Here is an 11536-nt window from a genome sequence, read left to right on the forward strand (position 1 = left end):
TGAGCATTTTCAAAGATCCTACCAAACGAATGATCCTCCATAACCAATAGAGCATCACAAAAACTGTGAGTTGTCTAGGTTCGAACAGCACGTTTGAAACAGGCACTTTAGGAGACTTGGAATCAAAACTGTGACTTCAGCATTCAGCTTTCAACCGAACTGTAAAGAGTGCACATACTAGGAATGCCAGGGCCAACAAATTGAATGAAACATGGCTACACTGGGATGGTGGAGAATTCCATCCCTTCAAACTTTCCATCCACGCTGATCCGGAGAAAAAGGAAAGACAACTGAAACTACTGATTTCTATAAAGCATGTGTATAATGGATCTATAAAAGAATCAATGCATGCTTTCTTTTAGAGTGCAAATCTATAAACAAATAATGTAGGGATTTGAATGGTTGATATAAATCCATTAAGGTGAAAAGAACTGATGAATCCTCCTCCAGTCGTCATTGTTGGGAAGCTGCCGCTACCTTGCAGACAGGGCAAGAGTTCTTTTGAAGAAGCCACTTTTTTATGCAACCCATGTGGTAGCTATGTCCACACTCCAGCTTGCCAAGTTCATCACCTGTTTCATATTCCTCCTGCACAAAAAAGATATTAGAAACTTCTATGTTCAATGGGCAAGCAGCAAATGAAAAAGATTGAATGAACTACAAAGCAAAAAAGAATCAGAACAGTATTAATGAATTTTTAACCCACTTGACAAATGCTACATTTCCCCTCCACCTCCGTCGAGAAACGTGACGAAAGAGCATCTAAAATCGCGTGCTTTGTTTTCCTGAGGCAGCGCAATATCTCATCTTCCCTCAACCCAGTGCTTACATAACCAATTCTATCACCCAGTTCAAGCAATTCCTGTTTGCACCACCACATAATAAGAAAAGCAGTATTAAAAAAATAAGTCCATTTAATATCACTACTGACTAGTTTAGGCAGACTACGAATCCTTTTACAAACAAGGACAAAAGGTTCAGTTTCAAGTGAGTGGTATACTACACACCTCATACGACATATGATCAACATCAAGACGCCAATCCCTGTATCTATCATGTCTATCTGATCTTCCTCCTGACATTAGGCCACTTTGGAACAGCATGATCTACATTCAACATGAATAAACCACACAACCATATTAGTGACACTCTAATTGGATTCATGTTGCTGAGCATCTTTCTTTTTCATTACTGTTATGATTGATAAATTATAAGAGAAACTCAAATGATTTGCATAAATACCACCATGCTAAAGGCCAAAATACTTCTTCGGTTCCGAAGAGAAAGAAATTGTGTCTTCTAGAGAGGTGAATAGCTTAACAATTACTCTCATAATATTTCTGCAACTATACCATAAACACAATTCTTATTCTCTGGGTCTTGGTGGCACTGTAGATCTCAGACTGAAGAATGCTGACATGTCTAGGCCAAGTGGTTAACATACTAGATGAGATCAACGTTGAGTGGGAAATGTCATGTGACAAAGACACCTCACTTTCAGGTCCGTCAATTTATTCTTTCAAATGAACAAAAAGCCGTGCTTCTGATTGTTAGCCTTTTAGGGTCACAATGGGAAGAGGATAAATTAGAAATGAATAGATATGACAATATATATATGTTCGCACATCTTGTATGTAAGAGTCAAAGACTCCTGGAAGCCTAGGAGCAATTATTTTTTCGAAACTGGTAGCTTTGTTTCGATCATGTTGGGTACAAATACATCAAAGCGGCTATTAGCTATAACTCTAGTTGAAACTTGAAACATGTCAACAGTTACCAAGCGCTGATTTCTATGCACAAAGTTGTTGAGGACTTATTGACCAATGTGCAATTGTGCATTGATGTGTAGTAAGTTTCTGAGTATTGGTCACAACCAAAGCAATCAGGACTGTAGTAAGCTTTCGGAATATTGCTCAGTCAAAACCAATGCTGCAATCAGGAGTTCTTGGCTCGATCTCCTGCAATCCTACCCACATTCTCATAAAACTTACAATTCCCATTCGAGAGAGGGAATTTCACGTATCCTATTATTATAGCCAACTTAATCCTCAACCACAAAACACATTTCAAATGCTGATCCTAAATTGAACTTACAGACGATTCAAAATAAAGATAACACAATAAATAAAATGGCAAAATCCACATAGCATTACAATGAAGACATCTTGTACAAACAATGCCTTCCAAATAATTTCAATAGTAGGAAGAGTAATGTCAAAAGAATCTACACACCTCTGCTAATCGTCCAGGAGAATGGTGCCGGCAACGATGATGACTAGCACGAAATACATCAGACCCAAATCGTGATGTCCCAAACTCAGGGGAATCAAGGATAGACACGTGCTCAACGTTAGCAGTTCGCCTTGCAGCACAAGAACGCTGTCAAGACCATCAGGACTAAAGTTAGTCCGAAAACAAAACAAGGTACATAACAAACATGTATCAAGATCTTGTTGCTCGCTTAGAAATACAAAGAAAGTAACAAATGGCATAACAGACACATAGACCACCAAAAAAGGCATTTTCAAAATGATATTAAATCACTCCTTAAAACTACTAATAAACGCCCAACACCAAGATCCATGAAAAGAACAGAAGAGTAAACAAAAGAAGCACCTTCTCCAACGAAACAAAGAATGAGGAACCAAAGCAGATAAATCAGCAATCTAGTGTTTTATGGGACTGAAATCAAGAGTTCAACATAAACTGTTCACTTCTCACAAAAAATAAAAATGACGAGTTTCAACTCCTAAAACTATGGAACAGAGACGTGTTTTCGTAGGACTCAAACTTCTCACATTAAAAATGAAAGTTAAGATGAACTAAAACTCTATAAAATATCCCACCGGCCACCCTATAATAAGTTCGTTTCAATAGCAATCAGTCAATCACCAATCAACTAAACAAGAAACATAATTCTCATTGTGTCCCCACACTCAAACAAGCAAAATATCAATATAATACTACCCAAATTATACAAAACTTCTATAGAAAATGGAGTTCTTGAAAACTACCTCCCTATGATTCATTCTCTCTCCACCATCATTCCTACCCCTTCCCTGCACTGGTCTTCTCGACACGACACAATCAACAGAAGCAGCAGCAGCAGCATCAGTAGAAAAACCAATCCCAGGAGCACACCAAACATCAGGAACAACAACAACAGAAGTTGGGTTGTTCAAATTTCCAGCATTTACTTGCTGATTATCGTTTTTCTTCTTGTGTGAATTCCTTTGTTTCTTTTTTCTTACTTTCTTAGCTTGCCAATCAGCAGAAGTCCTAATAACATCCCCAGGCCCAGAAACTTGAGCAGAAGATGAAGTACACCCAAGTCCTCTAAACTTTGAAGAAGTAAAGTTCATTTTTTTGTTAGTCTTTAAACTTGAAGATGAAGATTCATTAGTGCCCGTGTTATTATTGTTGTTTGTAAAAGTTGATAAAAAGAGTGATGAAATGGTTGGTTTACATCGTGTTGATTGAAGAAGTGGTGGCATTTGTGGACTTGGTGGTGAAGGTGAAATGACGCTGTTGTTCCTAGATCTTCTGTTATATCTTGCTTCTGTTATGTTCTCTGCAACAGAAACCATGATTTCAAGTTGAACAAAGAGAGAAAGAGAAAAAGATTGATTATTTGCAAATTGGTTGGATGGGATGTGTGGATGAGCATTCAAAGAGATGACAAATGCTTTTCTATTGGTGTCACTAGGCTAACTTTGGCAGAAGTAGACTTCTTTTTCATTGAGTGCGATTTTGGCAATATGCTGACATATGTTGTACTTATATACTAAAAAAGTTCTTTCTACTATTAGATATTTTACTTTGTTTTACTGTAATAATATTCCTTTCTTTTATTTTAAGATTTTCCATGAATTATTTCATCTCATTTCGTCATTTGTGAGGTGCACTATTACCACGTCAATGTTGAATAATAGACGCAAATTGTCACGCTCCAAATTTTGAGCAATCTGATATTCAATCGAAAAATGTGCATTTTCAACTAGTCTCTAATCACTCGAGACATAGAGTGTGAACTGGAAACGACACATCCATGTCTACGTTTAGCTAAATAGAATCAAAATATTTAAAACTACCAATAAATATTCATAAAACGCTCCATTTCCATTATCCAAATAGTCCATAATGTTATTTCCACGAATATAAATTAATACTCCAAATTTTACAACTTTCCAAAAGTATTAATATGGAAACTAAAAACAAATATGATTCTAAAACTTAACACGTTTAAATCCAAAGTTTCATCACTTCGTTTCTCTCCACCAACTACGCTCCCAATAATGCATCTTTGTTAGCAATACAAAAACAAACGTGAGTCAGCAACCTTGTTAGTAATACTCCGAATAATTCACGAATAAAATTTTCGGAAGCCTAAATATTTAATACTTCTAAACCTTTCAATAATTCGGAATAATTCATGTTTTTTTTTCACTATAAACGTATAAACACACGAAGTACCGAATTATTCAAAATTTCATTTAAAAAGTACTTCATATAAAAATAATTTGAAAACCAAATTCTTGTAAGGATGTATGAATAAACATAAATATGAAACTAAAAATAGACGGGAAAAGAGACATGGGACTGACCATGACTTAAAAGTTTTTGTATATCTATGAAGGGCTTTCTTTTTTTCTTTTTGCAAATCAAATGATTGAGTAAACTAACATAGACCGTTTATAATTATTATTTTTCTATACAATTTATAAATCTACATTCTAAAAAAGATGTAAATATATAAGAGAGATAAATATTGACAAATATATATTATAATTATACTATAGTAAAATTAGTAGAACATTGTAAAAAATAAAATATTTTACTCTAATTATATATTTGTAATATATAGTTATAAGGTAGAACATTTTACTATAATTATAATATATAGTTATAAGTAAAATTATAAGTAGAACATTATAATATATAGTTAGAGTGAAACTAGTGGAACATTTTAATTATATTAACAAATATATATTATAATTTTATCTTTAAGTGTGCCGAATTTTTGAAATCCAAATTTTATTTCAAATGCTTAATACTCGTATAAAACATACTACATATTATTAACTTATTGCGAATTTTTGACCGAATTGTTAATCGAATTTTTTTAACATGTAAACGAATAAAATTCGAATTATTCCCGTAACAAATAATTCACGTATTCCGAATTGCTAACAAGATCAACAAATTGAATTTACTGGTGTGGATAGACAAAACAAAAACAAACTCAAAGCATACCCTAACAACAACTTGTTTAATAAAAGTAATTACAACTCATAAAACAAGTAGTTTCGTTTCTCAAAAACAACAACAAATTTCTTCCAAGCAATTTCTTACATTTTAATTACGTAGCACTTATGCATGAATTACCTTTAAGTTAACCATGCAAGTATAGTGTAGGACGTCATTTCTACATAAAGAGTTAATAGGTCATACCCTCCTACATAACAGGGTTAAACATCACTAATAAAAGTCTTCATATCACATAGTCAAACTCTTCACTCATAATGAAACATATATTTATGACACTGCAATCCAATGCATAAAACGTGGTCATTCCCCGTATATTATAGGAATACCACCTACACTAACACCAACTTTCAAGTTTCAACACAATCACCATAGTTCCTTTCTTAGGTGGTCATTCACATGTATGATATATTTTTCACATAAATAAACACAAGGGTTAAACTAGATGAGCCAATTAGGATTTCTCCTCCACTAAATGGGGAAATTAGGATTTTCCCCCTTTCTCCTACATAACAGGGTTAAACATCACTAATAAAAGTCTTCATATCACATAGTCAAACTCTTCACTCATAATGAAACATATATTTATGACACTGCAATCCAATGCATAAAACGTGGTCATTCCCCGTATATTATAGGAATACCACCTACACTAACACCAACTTTCAAGTTTCAACACAATCACCATAGTTCCTTTCTTAGGTGGTCATTCACATGTATGATATATTTTTCACATAAATAAACACAAGGGTTAAACTAGATGAGCCAATTAGGATTTCTCCTCCACTAAATGGAGAAATTAGGATTTCCCTCCTCTCTCCCTTCACTAGATCGTATTTTTTTGTGTGTATTTGGAGGGAGGGGGGAGTCCCTAATTTCCCATATAGTAGGGGATCCTAATTAGCTCATCTAGTGGGGGACAGTACTCATTAACCCTAAACACAATCCCTCATACGGTAACTAATTAATAATTAATATTTACACCAAACGAAATTATCTTACAATATTTCAAAATCAAATAATAAGCAAAAACATTCAATTATAAAATCAATATTAGTGTCTATTAATTTCATGCCGACTTAAAATATTATAATTTTATAATTCTTTACATTAGATATTGTCCCACAATATATACAAATCAACTCATATTCATTTACTAGACACGTACACTTTGACCACACAATTAATTTGTATAGATGATATGTGCCACCTACGTATTTAACATGGGAACAATTTTATTCAGTGAGCCTACAAATTTTAAAAAAATTATGAAATTAAATTGGAACATAATACTGAGTAATTTGAATAGACCCTAAAATTTTCAGAATTTAATCATGACTAACGAAGACTACATAATTCATGCAAAACAGAAACTTTACAAATTATTATAAAATCGAAAAAATGTCCAAACAGTACAAACGATATATGAATTTTGACTGTCTCAGAAATATTTATTCAACTAGCCTAGAATCACTAAATTCCAACAACGACATCAATAGAAAACGTAATTCTAAATTAATGATTTAAGAAAATTCGAATTCAATTAATGTTAAAGTACTTGTAACAAAAAAACAATGAAATCATGGTACTTGTATTGTAAATCTACATTATAATTTATTTAAAACATAACCATTTGTTTCTTAATCAACCTATAAATATTTTCAATAACAATAACAAAAATAAAAATTAATGTGAAAATTATATATCTTGATTTACTTTATTCACTTCTTCATCACTCTCTCATTTTCTTTCTTTATTCTCTAATTTAATTTGTTTTAGGGTTTTAAGTAATTGAAAGTAATGGAAATAGATCTCAAATTCGTATTTAATTAAAACCTAATTTTGAAAAACATATTATGACCATATTTGGGTTTTTAATGGATCTAAAAAAAACCCAAGAACATATCCTAACCCATGAGCTAATTTTGACATGTCAAATAAGCCCAAATATAATTCAAACAAAATCGTATTTGATTTTTATTACTTATAATAAATAAATTTTACACAAGAACATAACATTTTAATACAACAATAAAAAAAATGTGAGACATATGATGTTTAATTATATTTTCGATTAATTTTAACTATATAGAAAAAATAGTAGTCATTACACAAATGTTACACATGTACCAGACTGCCACCTCTCACTTAAACCAGCAATTTCGAAATAATATCTGATGTGCCTAACCCTGAAAATATGAGTTCACTAGAAGTTAACAGAAATGTATTATGTGTATGAGCAATAGTTCATGGAAAAAGACCACGATCTACTTATATAATATATATAAGGTCTCAATTTGTGATAAGTTTTTCCAAATTTTGCTAGAAATCCCAGCTCTAGAGACTTGGCATCTGGCTTAACCAAATCTTATATTATTTTTTGGTTCCTTTATTCGAGAAATTTTCGGTTCCTTTATTAGAGAAATATTCCCTGAACTTGAATGTAAACAGTAATTTCACAATTTCTAACATAGGTTGAAACTCGAAAGCGATATTCAATAGAAGAAGCTAAATACTTTGTTTGTATTTTAATCTATTAAACGTATTCGCATATCGCATAGCAGGTCCACTATGCCTAACTTAATAACACTAAAAATATCTATGCTGACTACTTTCTACCATTTTCTTGATAATTGATCTGGACGCATGGACTATGGAGTATGGACTTATGGAGTAAAAGAGCAGGGGCATGCATTTTTAGCTTACGAGTTACGTCTCTTTCTGGATGGAAGTTTCTGATAAGAAGCATACTTTGTGCCTTTATGGAGTACGGCATGGCTCATTAAAGATGTCGGTCAGAGGGAGAAGCTGTATTTTGAAATTTTGAATTACAGCTTACACCTAAATAGTTGTAAACATGTTGGCTAATGCTCCAAGAAGAAAAGTGCGTACACTACTTCAGTAGTTTAGTATGGTAGTTACAGACTTACAGGTCAAACAAAAACTCGTGGTTTGAGCGTTTGACTGGTTTAAGGTGAAAAGTAGCAATTTGTAGGTCCAAGTGTCCAACCCGCTGATGGGTCCGAGTTTCCTGACGGTAGAATCCAGTATAGAAGTTCGAAATAAGGAAAATTTCAGGGACCTGAATGTTTGAAAACGCCAATGTCGGCATAAAGCTTTAACTTGAATAGATTACTTGAACGACCATTTCGATATTTAAGCTGTTAAGAATTTCCTGAGTTTCAAAATCAGTTTAACAATTTGAAATTTATAACTTTTTAAATTGCTTTAGGCTTGATTCTTTGTCAAAATGTTGCTGTTATAAGTTATAACGTCTGCAAACCGCATACTAAGTGGGCTACTCTTAAGAACTTTGTTGCCTTTGTAACACGAAATGCGCAAACTCAAGTAATCCTCCCATCTCCTATGGCTGTAAGTGTGTCCCTTGAGATAATTGTGTATTGTCAATTTGATGTTAATCAATAATTATATATTTGACTTTCTGCTATGCGTGTGATCATCATCATAAATAAATAAAAACATAGAGATGTTCTGTACATGATATGAACATTTGATTATATTTGGTTACATCAATAATGGAGTTTACATGTGATAATATATACATTAATTAATACATGCACCTAGCTTCCTTCCTATATTTGGTTACCCCATCGATTTTAATTGGGTGGATTGATGATGAACATAAGATAACGACATCACCATATCGAGGTCGTCTAACACACCTTTATGCTTATTATTTTAATTAATTTGATGATGATGACTTCACAAGAGGTTTTGTGCACCTTTTTTTTTGTTTCTCCTTTCAATGTTCGAACTTATAACTTGGTTTTTGTTAGTACTTTCGACTTTATTGAATTGCTTGTTGTGCAAGGGGTTTGTGGAACCATTTTCTAATCATTCTTCAATGGTAATTTATTTTTCAATTAAGCAGCACAGTTTGAAAAAGACTCATCAACATGAAAATGATATTTTCATTTTTATTTGTTGGTAAATACTAAAAATGACATTAAAGAATCATAAATGAGAGTTTCAATAACAGCAAAATTTGCATCTACTTTTCTACTATGGCTTGATCGATCAGTTGGTGTATAAAGGAAAAAAAAAATCATTTTCCATATTTGCAGTCAACAGAGTTTGAGCCAAGGCCACATGATGGGAATTGAATATAAGTTCATTAAGTTGGCTATAAATTAGGTTTAGCTATCTAAGAGCCATCCAGAAGACCAGAATCACTCTCGATGTAAATTGTCAAGTTATAGATGTCGTATTCCTCATTGTGCAATACATTTATACATGTCTTACTCACACAAATATTCGTCATGAATTTATTCGAGGAATCTTGCTAAGACATGTACACTGAAGCTTAACTCGTTTAATATGTAAAAAAAAAAACTAAATAACAAAAGGACTTGGCGAGCGCTTAAAATGGTCATCGAGTACGACGCATGATGCATCTTATGCTTTCATTCTGCGTCTCTTCTTTACGTATAACTGTGCTTAAGAATCTGAAAACAGTGCTTTGGTCGGTGGACTTCCTAACAACAAAGCTGTATTTTATATGTTTTGACCGCCTAAATGCTTGTTTAAACGTTTAAACAATGGAGAAGCTGTAACTTTTAAGGACAAACGGCCCTCTCAAGGAGATTTGTGTCTCTGCTAAAGCAATTATTATAAGTTTTTCTTTCTTTGCATCCATACCTTTCTTGTTCCTTCTATTGGATTCTTTGTAGTGAGAACTTCATTTATTTATAGGGCGCATCAACATTTCTGGTTAATTTTTTATCTCAAAGAATAAATCTCTCCTGCTCAGTCGCTCTCCTAGCTAGTCTCCTTATAGATGATCTGGAATCTGGATACATATGGGATGATGAAACAAAGTTCCAAAGCCCTAGGCTGAATTTCTAACAAATTTTATTGAGCAAATCTTTGATCTTTCCTCCGCCCAGGGAGTGGGACTGTGGGAGTTCACATGGGAGAAATTGGTATTGGGCTAAAAGCCCCACTGTTCCAGGCTTACGCTTAGTTTAAATTCCTAAGCCTGCTCAAGATCTAATGGGCCTAAAATGCTGGATCCAGTCTAGCCTGTCCAGATCAAATTTAAAGCATGCACATAATGGTCGTAAGCAGTGTTTTAACACTAGGCGGTAGGAGAGTGCATAGCGCCTAGGCCGTCGCTAGACCTTTTTTTTTCCTAATATATTTTATGATATATATATTAATACATATTTATACTATAAGAAATGAAAAAAATCATTTACCATAATTTAAAAAATAAACATAAACAAAGATATTTATTACAAAAATGCGTAATAGTTGAAAAATATTGACTTTATATAAAAATATATAAATTATTATAGTGGCATACAATTTACATTAGACTTTAGTCTTTTAAACTCATTCAAATCTTAAACCTATACGGGTCTTTAATTTTTTTTAATTATTCAAAAAAAAAAAATTATCGACCTTAATCGGTCGGGCCTAGACCTCACCTAATCACCCAATCGATTTTTAAACGACTTGGGCCTAGGCAAGTTGGTTGGGCATTGCCTAGCGCCTAGAGACCGCCTAGGCGGCTGCCTAGACCGATTTTTAGAACAATGGTAGTAAGTAATGGGCTGACTACAGATTAATGGGCTTGAAAATTTTAAAGCGTGAACCCAATTAAGAACAATGAGCTTTTTGACCCGTTTGCTATGAACAATGTTCTAAAAAACACTAGGCGGTGGAGAGCACCTAGCGCTTAGGCTTTCTAGGTAATACCTAGACGGGCTAGGCGTTAGGCGGTTTTATTTCTCTCCTAATATATATAGTAATAGACTCCTATATTACAAGAAATGAAGAAAATCATTTATAATAACTCAAAAAATAAACACAAACAAAAATACTAATTACAAAAATGCATAATAGTTGAAGAATATTGACTTCATATAAAAATATATTCTTTCTTATAATGACATATAATTTACATTAGACTTTAGTCTTTTAAACTTATTCAAATCTTAAGCCTACACGGGTTACGGGCCTTTAATTTTCGACATTTAATCATTTTAAAAAAAAAAAAAACAAACTTGACTAGACCGCCTAAAGGCCGATTAGTCCGCCTAGCCCACCTTATTGGTGACCGATTAGACGGCCTAAGCGCCCCTATACCGATTTTTAGTACACACTGCCCTATGAAAGAAAAGACCATATGAAACCTTTCTCCATACAAAATATAAGAGATTGGTACAAATTCTTCTAGCTACTTGGCAAGCTAAAGCGGAATAGAAAAGATAAAGAGAGATTAAATTGTAACTCATATGATGAGAGA

General features: G+C 33.2%; 1 protein-coding gene across 1 annotated transcript; it reads right to left on the bottom strand.

The window, feature by feature from the left end:
* Positions 1–285: 285 nt before the first annotated feature.
* LOC147479350 (uncharacterized) lies at positions 286–3939 on the bottom strand. Its single transcript, XM_086578170.1, has 5 exons — positions 3015–3939; positions 2233–2379; positions 1008–1106; positions 707–862; positions 286–588 (listed from the first exon to the last, which is right to left on the bottom strand). The coding sequence occupies exons 1-5, from the start codon at positions 3585–3587 to the stop codon at positions 454–456; spliced, it is 1110 nt and encodes a 369-aa protein (XP_086434296.1). The 5' UTR covers positions 3588–3939; the 3' UTR covers positions 286–453.
* Positions 3940–11536: the final 7597 nt, after the last annotated feature.

This window comes from Coptis chinensis, chromosome 8 (assembly GCF_015680905.1).
Source record: "Coptis chinensis isolate HL-2020 chromosome 8, ASM1568090v1, whole genome shotgun sequence".
NCBI classification, from domain to species: Eukaryota; Viridiplantae; Streptophyta; class Magnoliopsida; order Ranunculales; family Ranunculaceae; genus Coptis; species Coptis chinensis.

What these genes read in the sequence shown, in the direction of transcription:
- LOC147479350 (XM_086578170.1), bottom strand. Translation starts at nt 3,587, where the DNA reads ATGGTTTCTGTTGCAGAGAACATAACAGAAGCAAGATATAACAGAAGA. An exon ending in CTCCTGGACGATTAGCAGAG is followed by an intron (nt 1,107 to 2,232) that starts GTGTGTAGATTC and finishes TGTTGAATGTAG; the next exon opens with ATCATGCTGTTCCAAAGTGG. An exon ending in GGAAATGTAGCATTTGTCAA is followed by an intron (nt 589 to 706) that starts GTGGGTTAAAAA and finishes TTTTTTGTGCAG; the next exon opens with GAGGAATATGAAACAGGTGA.